General features: G+C 51.1%; 3 protein-coding genes across 3 annotated transcripts; 2 read left to right on the top strand and 1 right to left on the bottom strand.

The window, feature by feature from the left end:
* Positions 1-826: 826 nt before the first annotated feature.
* On the top strand, positions 827-1,348 carry TrAtP1_003925 (uncharacterized protein; the record flags this gene model as incomplete). Its single annotated transcript, XM_066112084.1, has 1 exon — positions 827-1,348. One exon carries the CDS (start codon positions 827-829, stop codon positions 1,346-1,348), a length of 522 nt encoding a protein of 173 aa, XP_065968167.1.
* A 6,972-nt stretch (positions 1,349-8,320) lies between these two features.
* Positions 8,321-9,226, top strand: TrAtP1_003924 (uncharacterized protein; the record flags this gene model as incomplete). Its single annotated transcript, XM_014083602.2, has 1 exon — positions 8,321-9,226. One exon carries the CDS (start codon positions 8,321-8,323, stop codon positions 9,224-9,226), a length of 906 nt encoding a protein of 301 aa, XP_013939077.1.
* A 2,593-nt stretch (positions 9,227-11,819) lies between these two features.
* On the bottom strand, positions 11,820-13,344 carry TrAtP1_003923 (uncharacterized protein; the record flags this gene model as incomplete). Its single annotated transcript, XM_014083601.2, has 2 exons — positions 11,820-12,309; positions 12,581-13,344. 2 exons carry the CDS (start codon positions 13,342-13,344, stop codon positions 11,820-11,822), a joined length of 1,254 nt encoding a protein of 417 aa, XP_013939076.1.
* Between the last annotated feature and the right edge of the window lie 11 nt (positions 13,345-13,355).

The following is a 13,355-nucleotide window of genomic DNA, read 5'->3' as shown; positions in this document are numbered from 1 at the left end:
AATGGCAAAAACACATCCCTATCATGCAGTCTAACAAATAACACTACGGGAGGAGGGTACATCATTTCCCATCCAACTCCTCCCTATTCAGCCTCGTCTTTCCAAATTCGATCACCATGTCGTACTACGAAGATCCCGCAAATCCCATCCATGCGGCCGGCACGGGCCCGATGCCATGCTGAGGCTAAGGCTGCCAGGGACGAAGATGGGCTGCTGTGAGTGAAATGTGACAAGATGGGGGGAACGGGACAAGAAGGGATTGACGGGGGGGGGCGTGGCCGATCTCATATGTGGTGGTTGAGCGGTAGGGCATGTTACATGAGTTCTCCATTGAGCATCATCGGAGATGGGATACTAGAATGGTCATTTTGCGTTGACATGCAAGCCAGGGCTGAAAAGGAGGAATGAATGCCTCGTATCTGGGGTAGGTTGTGGTGTGAGTGACACATGAAGAGAGGCCGTGATCTTCAGCAGATGTCTCTCAAACCACACAATTTCATCGCACGTATTGGAGTCACGGCTCGTAAAACGTGAGCATCTCTAAACTAACGGCCGCATTGATCGACTGTTCAGGCGGAGATTAGCTTCCGGTACTAAGTCACCTTGTAGGGCAAACTGCTCGAATATCTTGCTCAGTCCTATTTGAGCATGTGCAACGAATCAGTGGAATGTGAGCCGCTGTGCATGTCTCACGGCATCGAATATGGCCGACTTGTTCTTTTCTTCTTCTCTTTTTTTTTCGGCCACACTCCCCTTTCGCGGACACTAAACAGGTAACAGGGTGGTGGTTCTCCAATCATAACGCAGCAGCAAATCCCAGATCTCGATGAGATCCCCTCCTGACTCACCCGACTTTTGGGGAAGGACGCAAGGAAGCGGCCGAAAGGAAAACCTTGGCATGGAGGCGAGTAAGAAACCGGTACGTGCACCTGCTATTGCGGCTATTGCGTCAAAGCTCACTCAGTATCGTGAGGCTCCAGCTACCGCGCTGGCGGGTCCGGGAAGATGCATGTCAACGCCAGGGTCCAACATCGTGAGTATCAGAATAAGCGCGCTGCTGGGCAGAAAGGGATGTACAAGTACTACCAGTAGGGTTTTCAGCTTTACCCCCCTTGTAGACAGCGGGCAAGCTAGGACTGGAAGAGAATTAAGGGTCAGAGAAAGGGCGAAAGGGCAGAAAGGGGTATCGATCGAAGCAAAAGCGAGAGATCTCGATGACCATGACAGACGATGGATCCAGCGGTGCGGTGTTAGACTCTCTGATGGAGAGCGCATGAAAGTACCGTGGCAAATCTCCGATTCGTGCAATGCCTATGACGAGGAATCAGAAACAGACGCGCTTCAGTGATTAAAGAGGATGGGAGAAAAAAAAGAGGAATGGGTTTTGTGAGAAATCCGATACGACTTGATGAAACATGGCGGAAGATCTGATCCTTTGGCAATACCTGTTCTACTGGGGAAGCTCTTTTTTCCTGTTTGCCTCGAAAAATACGCAATGTCTTGGGCGGTATGCAAGTGTTGACATACCAAAGGAGTAATGATGAACAGCTTTTCATAGTCCCACGCCGCTAAAGAGACACCTACACATATTTGCCATGTCCACATCAAAACCAAGGGTGAGAGGGAGGGGGAAAAGGGTAAAAAGCGCAGCTGACCTCGATCGAATTTCTTGATAGAATTGCATTGAGAAAGGGGGTGTATAAAGTGTTTTTCTTTCTTCTTTTCTTTTTCCGTATCTCATAAGAGAGATGGGACTGTCGATCACCAACAGGGTAGGCAGAGTCGCCAGACCATGTAGCAATTTGATTCTGTATGTTGGCCTCTAGGATAGCCGATAAACTGCTATCCGGCAGGAGATGTCTTTCTGGCTGCACTCCAAGGTAGTCAAGTTGTGCGCATGTTCAAGAGCCGCTTTTTGAAGTCATCGGGCCATGATCCAATCTTTGTCCTTTTTCGTCTTGAGATGACATGCCGCATCCGCAAAAAGCATCGAGCGCTTACACCAAAGGGCACCGCTGCGTCCCCGTGCTCATTCTTACTTTGAACGGCATCTTCTCGCAACTCGACTCGTACGCACAATTTCCTCCAGTACCTGCGGATACCGGCAGTACCTGTATCTGGTAGCTTCGGCTCGTTCTTGTACGCGCTGCTGCACTCCAGCCGGTCAAGCTTTTCCTTTTCACGGCCATGTGGGCCAGGCGGAGTCCCAGGGTTTGGACCGGCGGGGAGGCCAAGGAGCGGCCTCAGTCGCCCGTTTTATCGATCCCTCCGCAAATGTCGAGATCCTCGCAGCCATGCCTGCGTGGAGAGCAACGGGGGCTTTTGGTGATCGACAGAGCTTGACACGGCAAGACGTCAGCGAGGACGCTTCGCATACTGTAGAAGCAGCCCACGGGTTCTGACACTGCTTTCATCATTCCACCGATAGAGCCAGCGTGGTGCCACGGCTGATAGGCAGAGGGTACCTGACGGTGACCGGCTAGTGCTGCTACTCAGCGCGCGTAGACGCTTCGAGGCCAATAGAGCGTCCATTGTTCATCTATCAAAAAGTTAAAAGCTCGCGAGAAGAAACCCAGTCAGCAGAACAGGGTCTTGCTAGCAATGCATGGCAAAGGCTAAATCCAGGGTCGGAGATTGAAAGATTGAAAGGAGATAGGGAAACTACAGCTATTCTTCTCCCTGCTATTGGGCAAGGGAGGGGAAGAAAGTTTGAGGCGCAACGAGCGTATAAACGAGTGGTGGGCCAATAGAGGGCACCGGCCATTCTGGAAAGGGATTTGCAGCTGCTGTTGCTGCGATCCATGAGGGGATGGTGGTGCAGCCACACAAGCCTTGGCTCGTCAACTCCAGCCCATCGTCCATCTCCAGTAGACACTCTTGTCCCTTATTTGCGTGTTCCTCTTTTCCAATTCTTCCCATCACCATTTGGGAGAATGTGCGCACATTGAGGGTGGATCCCTTCTGTTGGATTGACCGCTCACGCTCTCTTCACATATTGCTTATACATATCCGCACAGCTGCAATACTTTGGCCGCGTAAAGCAAGAATATCGAGCGTGTGGCCGCAAACGAGCGTATACTTTGTTAGACCATTAGTGTGTCTCCAATTGCGGAAACTCGGGAAGTCTCTCAGGCGCTTGTGCCCTGCTCTAGGTACCAAAGTTTGGCCGCTTAGCTTAGCGCCATCACTTCTTTCGCCGCTGTTCCGGCGAGTGAGCTACTTGTACAGACGGAGCAGCTGCCAACGCCTGCTACACTCACTTGTGACTAGGCTCGTATGCAAGCTTCAAGCTTTTTAACTTTGGCTGGGAGGCCCGTCGAGCGCAGACGGGAGCCGCTAATGGCCTTTGTCTGTGTAATCAGCAGCGTAAACGGCTCTTTGCTGCCGCGCTGCAGGTTGTCACCAGTATAACCCCGGCTTCCCAGATCAACACCATCTTTGGACTGGATAAGCCGGAATCCCGCACAATATTATGTTATGGTGACGTTTGGCCTTTTGTTGTTTCACTATGTGATAAGAAAACAAAGTGGCCAACCCTTCCAAAGCCACACCCCGCCACTCCCGTATGCAGACTAAGCAACGGCGCTGGAAGGCGAATAGATGGGTAGGTCTATACGCGCAAAGTATGCGTGCCCAAGTTGTGATGCTCCCAAAGTATCTAATACGATCGTACGATAATAGCCGTGAGACTCGGAAAGCTGGTCCAAGTAATCACCGCGTTGTGCTTGACCATGTAGCCCGGTGCAAGCATTCGTAAAAGCAAAAATCCTCCCAGGCCATTTCCTTTTCTTTTGCCGAGCATGGAGTGCCGGTACCTACCTACCTGTATGGAATGCCTACTCCGTGGTCTGCGCCGAAGTGAAGACCCCGGTGGTAGCCACTCTTCAGTGACTAGGCACAAGCCACACACCAAAACCTTCCATGACGCAAGCCACGGAGACATCCTTCCGCATGTGCAGAAAAGGCGCCACTCAAAGTTCATAAGCCGTCAAGGTAACAGGACCCTGATCGCTGCCTTTGGGGGAAAAAGAATAGTGGCTTGTATATCATCTCTCAGCCTCAGGTTTTTCCAAGTTGAGCTCAGTGTGAGAGTAGGTAAGAGCAGGTCTCAGAATATGATAAGAGGAGAGGCATCATGCTCTGTGAGTCTGGGGTGTAACTTGGCGAGGAACGAACCCAGGAGAGGGGCAGAGAAAATAGCATCCGCGAAAAGCCCATGGTTCGTGTAAGAATTGCATCTTTGCTAGTACCTTTCCACGGATCCAGGGCTCTAGCGTACAGCAGCCGAACGGATGCGTGCGACGAAAAGCGAGAAGAGGGGGTGTCATGTACCGACCAAGCTGCTGTGCTGTGGCAGCTCGTACCACGGCCGCCACCATCAAGTACCTCCGGATGCCACCTGGTTGTTTCTTATCCTCTGCGTTCAGGGTTCTCCGTACATTTGACGGCCTGTGCCTCGCCTGATTGGCTACGCTGTGAAAAAGAGAGTTGTGGCTAGGTGGTGCTAGAGTGCTTTGGATAATATCCTTCACCACTAGCACCAACAGAGCAGAGCAAAAGCAGAATTCGCAGCCGGACACTGCGGAGTTGTCAGCCCCATCAGATGGCATTGGTATCCACGGAACCCTTCGCTGAAAGGCGCACTCTGCCAACAGGAGACAGCGGGTGCTGCTGGAGTCGTGCTAAAGACAGCTGTGCTAGGAACGTCTCCGGGCGCCCCAGGAGATCCGCCGCCATGCAGAGCCTTGAGCTGGATGTTTTCTCGATCTTCCCGATAATTGGCTCCTGGGCCGCCAGTGTCACTGGGTCATGGCCCGCTTGGGTGCTGCTCCTCCATTGCATGCGAACGACCCTGGATGAGGCGCTAGCGTTTCCCTTGCCCTTGCGCTGGTCCCCGGTGTCCTGGCCCTCGATTAGCCCAATGGAAGCCAGACACTCAGCTCTTTGGACCCCGTAGAACCCTTGAAGACCCCTCCGAGACCCCTGCTCTTGGGCTCCTCCTGGGACCCGTCTTTCGTTGCAATCTTGACCTCAGCCGGCTGTCACTGCATTCATGCGAAAGTGCTCGGGTGGTGCTGGTTCTCCGCTGGTTCTCCAGCGCCAACGTTTAGAGCTTTCCATACCACGATGACGACACGATGAGGTCAAAGTGGTCGAGTGCAGCTCCAGATGCGGATTTTTGCAAAGCAGCACCGGATATGCAATTATAGATGGTCCTAGAGTCGATGCGACGTAGGTATGATGGTAGTATTCTGATTCGCGGACCAAATCGAGTCGCATGGTCGCAAACCCTTCATTTCTCCGACAGTAAAGCAGCGTTTACTCCGAATATTCGGAGCGCTCCTACCCAACTTATACTTCGTACATGTCTGGCTGACCCCTCCCAGCAAGGCTTTGGGTCCTGCAGCTGAAGACCAGGTAGTGTCGTAACTTTAGCCTTGGCTGCTAGTTCGGCGGGTGCTTGGTACAGTAACTTTGAGCAGATGAGTACCACCAGTAAGCGCAGACATGAGGTCTGGGGTACATGCCCCGTCCTTGGCCGGCGCGCGCACACGAAGTACTGCCACTCGCAAATCATACGAGCATGTACAGTTGCGTGTAGACAGACGAAGAATGTGCTTACTTATCTGGGGACATGTAACGAGACGAGTTGACACGACTCGCTGTCTGTCTTACTAGCACGTGCAGTAATCCCATCTGCCGACAGCCAGTCTTCTCCAAGAGGTCCCATAAGAAGGCGTGACAGTCGACTACTTTCCAATCTTCCCTTTTCGCTACACTTTTTTTTTTGTCTGCGCTTTTGTTTTTCCAGAAAAAAAAGAAGAATTGCACCGAGATGAAAGCTGACTGCTCCTTTTTTTTGCGTTTAATGGACCCCTGGGGCCGAAAATGTCGAGTTTGACGTGACTTGTCTGCTTACCAGTCGTGACGTCAACTACTCAAAAGGGCCGGCCATTTAGACGGGTGCTCCTTGTAGGGGACACCGCAGGAGCCCTATGATCCACCAAGTAGTGTCGTAAAGAGCTGCGATCGAGATTTCGCGATGAGGGTCTGCTGTAAACAGACATGATTGACAGTGCCGTAGCTGCCAAGCAATGTTAGTCTCATCCCTTGTAACGTGTGCTTTCGCGGCCATTCCAAGAATAAAACAGAAAATGGAGAGAAGAAAAGATAAAAACGGAAAAGAAAAAAAACGAAGTGGTCCCCTACTGTACTGAAAGCATTCAGGCCCACCTTGAAATCAGTGTCAACACCCAAAGAAGCCAGTGGCGTGAGGGCACAGAAAGTATCGCGGGCAACGAGCGCACAAGTGTATGCAGGCTTTGCTTGGCGCAGCAAAATTCATCCATCAGGCGCGATCTTTTGGGGCCAGCAATGCCTAACGTGAGGTTTGAATAGGTCGGGAAAACTTTTCCAGATACAGAAAAAGGCAAAGAAAGCGAAAAGACTGAGAGGGCAAAAAGCGAGAGACACTTCGGCAGACCCCGTTTCCATGCCACCTGCGCCTGCCGTGCGTGGAATTTTTTCCTCAGCCGCCTGCAGAATGTGTGAGTTGCGCTTTTCGGGGTACTCGGCGCAGCGCCGGATTCCGCTGGCGCTGAAAGTACCGGCTTGACACTTGACTTGGGGCACACACACCCAGCAGCACCCGGCAGGACGCTAGAGCAGCAGGATCTTCACCGGCTGCACCTCGACAGGCAAGCGAGACAGAGGCGGCTGGTGGCGCATGCACGCGCACGCTGTGGTCGCTGGTGTTGTAGGGGAGTAGGGGAGTAGAGCAAATGTGGCGATGCATCGCGATGTATTGCAGGCGAGCAGGTATGCGGTGCAGCAGTTGCATTTTACAGTTGCAGCCGCGGCTGCAGGCTCCGATACTGTAGATGCTGATGGTGCAAGTATATTGAAATCGATTGCTCCCATTGCCATGGAGCGAGGCTGACGAGTCTGTGCGTGTGGCTGCCCGCAACTCAACTGCCGCAGCCCATCCCAGCGCAACCGTCCAGCGGCCGCTGAGCAGCAGCTAAGATGCCCGCGGCCGAGTGACAGCGTCAGCCACAGCTCCAGTACCGCCAGCACCGCCGCGAGGTACAAGCCCGCACCCGCCACGGTACATGGCCGCTGCTCCCCTCACTCCCCACAGGTACGTGCCTGTCCCCCCCTCGGCGCTCTCCAACGATCCCCACACCCCCCCTCCAAGCCCACTGTGGCCCCTCTGTCCCTGCCTGGACCCTGGTTCCCTGCCCCAAATCCCAGCAGCTGTGGCCCTCTTCAGAGCCCCTAGAGCCTCTAGGGGACCCCCCCTGTCGCCGCAGCTCCAGCGCCCGAAGCACCTTCTCCCCATGCAGGTTGCAGGGCAAAGCTCGCGTTGGGAAGGTTTTTTTTTTTTTTTTCTTTGCGTCAGTCACTTTTTATGGCTCTTGGGCACCCGAAGTACAAGTAAAGTGGGAAGTGGAGTTTTTTTTTTATTTCGATCCCTCCTCGATCGATGGATGGATGCGTTTCTTGTTCTGGCTGCGACTCTCACGGCTTTTGTTCAAAACTCGATCGTTCGCTCTTGTGCCCTTCTTCTCTCCCCCTCTGCTTCCCTCGTCTACACCTACAACTCTGTACCTCGCCTCTCCCTTTGCTCCCCTCTCTCTTCCTACTTCTTCCACTCTCACTCTCTCTAGTAAGAAGCATCGTACATCGGTATATATATATACCTCTTGCTTCTTCTCAATCCGCCTCCATCCTTATCCTTGTGCCGTCGCCCGTCTCTCGTTTGTGCAAAGCAGAGCGATATCGCTGTCCGGCAACCGTGCATGCAAGTCGGCGCCATCTGAGATTGGCTTGATTTCGATCCCGCTGAGATTTCCACCACCCTGCGGCTTAGCTCCCCCGCCTGCGCGACACAGCAGCCACTTCACACAACTGCCGTCTATATGCCCATGCAATAGAGCTCGTTTCCGGCACATTCACTCGACAAGTTGGAGGACGAAAAGATAGCAAAAAAAACAACTAGAAACAACAAGCCACACCAAGAATCGCCGCTGCTCGCCTCTTTGCATGTCTCTGCAGTCCCTCTTTCCTCGCAACTCCAGCAGCACCAGTGACGACTACCGCAGCTTTTCATCTAGCGAACAACTGACGGTATAAGCGACAAGCCGCTGCCAGTCCTTGTCTGCCTTTGGGAATCCTGTTTTGCGCAGATCTTGTCTTCCCAGGACTCAAATCAAAAGAAACACCACAGATCTCTGACCTACAGAGCTCGACCTCGCTGCTCACAGCATAAACGACCTCTCCCCAACAGGTTCGGCATACACCACCAGTTTCTATCACAATGCACGCCCGCGACGCCGCAGGCCGCAAGGTCTCTCTCCTCAACGACGACACCAGCAGCTGGGCCGAGAAGCCGACTTACTACCACCAGACGAGCTTCCCCTACTCCAGCCGGCCCTCGGTGCGTCCTCTGCCGCCTCGCAGCGACTCTTCCTCGCCAAACACCCCCGAGCTCCTGCGCTCGGATTCCTACGACTCTCAGCTCAGCGACGCCATTTCACCCATGACGCCGTCTGTGGACTTCAGCTACATGCGAGCCCCGGCCTTTGCCTTTGGGCACGAATACACCGCCGAGGGCCCTCCCGCTAAGCGCCCTGCCTATGGAGACTGCAGTCCCTCAGCCTCTTGCGAAGAAGACAGCTCCGCTGCGTCCTCAGTCTCCGAGCGCCCCGTCAAGCGCTATCCTTGCCGCTACCGCGAGAGCCATGGATGCGAAAAGACCTTCACCACCTCGGGCCATGCCTCGCGCCACTCCAAAATCCACACGGCGGAAAAGGCCGTCCAGTGCACATTCCCCGGCTGCCACAAGAAGTTCACCAGAGCCGACAACATGAAGCAGCACCTGGAAACCCACTACAAGGACAAGACGCGCAGCTCCGGCAGCCAGCGCTCCAGCAAGGCCTCTCTGGCTTCTGACGCCCGGCGCAGCTCGACCTCGTCCAGCCGCAGCCGCTCTTCCACCACGGGCCCCGATTCCTTTGTCTTTTGGGACTCCAGCGAGCTTCACCACAAGCAGAACCCCTTGCCGACGTCCCCGCTCCCGCAGCCGACCGGCAGTGCGGGCGCCTGGGATATGCGCGGTTTCGAGCTCCCATTGCTCAACCGTCCTTCCGCAGTCGGTGGCGTGCCCAGCGGTCTCGACGCCCTGGCCATGGCCATTGCCTGTCAAGAAGGCGGCATGGTATGAGGAGAGAGTGACTGGCTTTTTGCCGAGTATTACTTCCTTGCTGCCTCTCTTCTTTCTCTCTCTGCCTATTACTACTGTTATTACCCCTCCGCCACTTTCACAAATTCCTCGGCAAATCCACCCGCGCACCGCAGTGCACAGCACAGCTAGGGTTTCTGCGGTTACATCTTGATGGATACCAGAAAATTCAAAATTCAAAAAACGAAGAAAAAATATTTTAACCGAAAGAGACCACAGAGAGAGTAATTTTTAATGTTCCGCACACCCATTACAACATAAAACAAGGATAGCGACAACAAAAGACTTCAGTTCCACCTTGTCGATTTGCATTACGAATCTTTCGGTCGGGAGATGTACACACCACACTCGGTGGATGTTACATGGCGTTTGGATGCGATCTGCTCTCGAGCATTTCCATTATTATCATGATTTTCCTTTTTCCAGTTTCTTTTTCTTTATACCTTTTCCCCCTCGCCAGCTCAAAGTAAGTCTCCTGAGAGGAGACTTTTTTGCGTGGCCTGGCAGCGTGGGAGGTACATATATCATTACACGAAAGGTCGCAAGATACATGAATGGCGCCTTGGTTGATTTGTTTTCCAATGTTTCTCTTCTTCTCTTTACCCTCTCATCATTACGGGAGTCTTCTTCTCTTCTTTTTTATATGTCTTTTTAAACCTGTTGCTTCAATTTCTCCTGGTCAGGGCTCTTGTTTTTATGCGCGCTCTGATATCCCACGCTTTATGTACACAAACTCCGCCATCTTCCCGGATGTCGAGAGGTGACGAGGGAGGCTTCATCATTTCTATCATGGCGTTTTGGTGGCTCCAATGGACAAGAGAGTATTGGTGTGCTTTACACTTAGATGTGATGCATGTATGAGAGGATTCAAAAAGGAGATGAGTGTTAATGGCTGTATATACGATTGGTAGTTCGCTTTTTGGGCCTGGGACGGGATTGGGATTCAATTGATACCACTTTGTTGACTTTAGTAATCGACTTTACGATTTTCTTGAGCATACTTGTCCAGAGTAATAAAGCGTGATCGATGCTTGCTATAACAACAGCTTGGGGATTCACATGGAACATGAAGAATTACTTGAGCACTACTGATCCTCTTCCCCTTTGTTAATGTGACTACAGCAAACTTTGCATTGTCCATAACCTAAAACCATGGCGGCAGAAGAGGATTGCGCCATAAAACACTCAATCATAGGGTAGCCTCAAGCTGATGTTGGTCGTGCAATTCATACACGTTACACGGGACTCTATAGATGGTAATGTTACTTTTGTTTTTTTATGTTTTTTTTCTTTTCTTTTCTTTTCTTTTCTTAGTTTATGTAAATCTTACAGCAATGAACGTTACATGAGACACTGTCGTAGCTTTAATTTAGCTTCACTGTTCCTCCTTAGTTTGTCTCACTCGTTACGAGTTTTGCATGAGACATTGGGGAATTTATATCACAAGTCAATTTTTTTTTACTGCCCTTTGTCCATTCCTCGTGAACCCTACACGTCATTCAAGTCATTATTTAACAATATTGCAAAAATTCGGATTTATAGGGAACATTGTCTTGGACAATATAGGCATATGAAGCATCGTCGGTGTCGCCTCTCCTCGGAGTTTACCAATGATGACGGCAAAAAGGAAAAACCACAGTGTAAAAAAAAAAAAAAAAAAAATTAAGAGACAAAAAAAATACTTATCCGTTTACATGATGCCCCTATCTGTCAATAAAAATAAATAAACGAATGGAATAACACAGCCGTCGTTGCATTTCTTCTAGCTCCTCTCTTTATGTTCTTTGCGGTTTAGTACTACTATTTATTACACCTGCTCGTTTCCGTGAAGATTATGCGACCAGAACAGCTGCATCACACTTTCGGAAACAAATGCATCAGTTTTACCAATCTCAATTCTAAAAAAAAAAAAAAAACATAATCTTGATACTTGTAAAATATGATATCAAAAAGATGAAAAAGATTCCGCAACAGTAAACTCGACTTGGACATTGGACACTGACAGCGAAAATCTAGACAATTCACCCGCTGTGAGCTCTCTTCGTGACTGTTTTTTTTTTCTTTGCCTTTGAAGCTCAAGGTTATTATTCTGTCAAGATTGTTGGATTATTTCCACCCTCTCAATGAACAAGGGCTGATGACTACGTGGGCTGGTTTTATATTGAGACTGCTCGAACAATGCTAATGATGGAAATTTAACAATAATGGTGTCGTGCGGAATTCTACGAATTGGATTTTGACCACACATAGAAAATCAGAATAATCTTTCTGGCACGCAGCCTTATTGATGCCAAAGCCCTGTGAGAAGAGGATTGTGTACCGTGAATATCATAGTCATCAGGTAGAACTAGAATGTTGCGATATCTATATCCTCAAGTCAAAAAGTACGAAAAGGTACCGAGAAAGCCTTCTCTCTCGTGGGAAACGTAACTGGCAAGCAGTATAGGCGATAATAGGCAAGAAGAATTCCACACACGCATATGTATAGGTATATATAGAGAGAGTAACATATGTATACATCTATATACTATATACTAGACGTCTACCACCAAGAGTCTTGTAGAATCCCCATCTCTCATGTCCAAAGTGCTTCCATATCCGTGCATGCCCTAGCCATCTCAAATTGTTCATCCGTCTGGCAGACGAGGACGCGGTGTTGGGAATCTTTGCTGCTTATATCCCGCACCGCTGCACTGCCGCCATCCTCGGCATTATTGAATACCTCATCAATGGCGAAACCCAAGCAGCTTGCTTGGCCAACGACGGCATCTCGAAGCCGGGAACTCCTCTCGCCAATCCCGCCTGCAAACACGAGTGCATCTACCCGGCCTCCAAGCGAGACATAGTAGCTCCCAATGAACCCACAGACGCGGTCCACAAATAAATCAAAAGCGAGGCGATGCTGGGGTTCATCCGAGGCAGCAATGGTGCCGAAATTGGTAGTGCCCGTAAGGGATTTCCAGCCGCTTTGCTTGTTGAGGATCTCCTCGGCTGTGGATATGTGGAGTTTCTCCGTTGAGGCTGGAGAGAGCTTCCCTACATCGCTGGCGTAATGAAATACTAGGCTACACCCATTCTGTTAGCCCTTCTCTGGATTGGGAAATCAAGGGGAGAAAGAAAACGAAATCAAAATGTGGGAGATGGGTTAAACGAATGCTACACTACCAGCATGGTCTGGTGGGGGGGTTTGTGGTTGGGCGGAATAGGTAGCTGCCCGGTTTCCTTGCTCATAACAGCATCCTTGTCGAATAGGACAAAGGCGCAAAGCAGAAAACCATTTTGTGAAACAGGCAACGATACAAATAGACAGCGGGAACATCTACGAGATTGGCTCACCTAGGATCTACGCTTCCACTGCGGGTCGCACCAGGGAGCCCGGCCAACGGGGTCAATCCCATGCTTGTGTCCCAGCTCAAGCCGTTCTTGATGGCACAAGCGCTGGCCCCGCTTCCGAGATGAAGGGCGATGATGTTGAGTTGCTTGAGGTCTTTGCCGAGGAAATCAGCCACGGACCTCGAAATGAAGGCGTAGCTGATGCCGTGGAAGCCGTATTTGCGCAGCTTGTTCTTCTTGGCTATCGTTGGGTCGATGGGGTATGTAGAAATGTGAGGGGGAATTGTAGAGTGGAATTGCGAATCAAAGCAAGCAACGTTGGTCGCATCGGGGAGCTGCTTCATGCACGAATCGACAATTGCAAGCGCAGCACCATTGTGCAGGGGAGCGAGGTCGCTGAGGGCTTCCAGATGGTGGTATGTGTCTGGAGTAATGATTTGGGCCTCGCCATAGTCGCCGCCGTGGACAATGCGGTGACAGGCAATGGAGACGTCTGACTTGGAGCCAATCTCTTTCAATTCAGCATCGTCCACCAGTGTCTTGAGCAACAAGGCAAAGGCATCATCTTGGCTGTTGACGGCAGTGTCCACATTTTTGCCTTTTATTATGGTCTCATCCGCTCGCGAATATTTCAGTTGGGCCGGAGGAGCTGTAAGACCATCCACTTGAGATTCAGCAATCTGACGTGGCGCTTTTCCCTTGTCCGCCAGGTAGACCGAGATCTTGACGGAGCTGGAGCCGGCATTGATGGCTAGTATGACGCCCATGGCGGCCGAAT

Source organism: Trichoderma atroviride, chromosome 2, assembly GCF_020647795.1.
Source record: "Trichoderma atroviride chromosome 2, complete sequence".
NCBI classification, from domain to species: Eukaryota; Fungi; Ascomycota; class Sordariomycetes; order Hypocreales; family Hypocreaceae; genus Trichoderma; species Trichoderma atroviride.
Note: the sequence above shows the minus strand (reverse complement) of the source record. Positions and strands in the feature narration are given on the sequence as shown.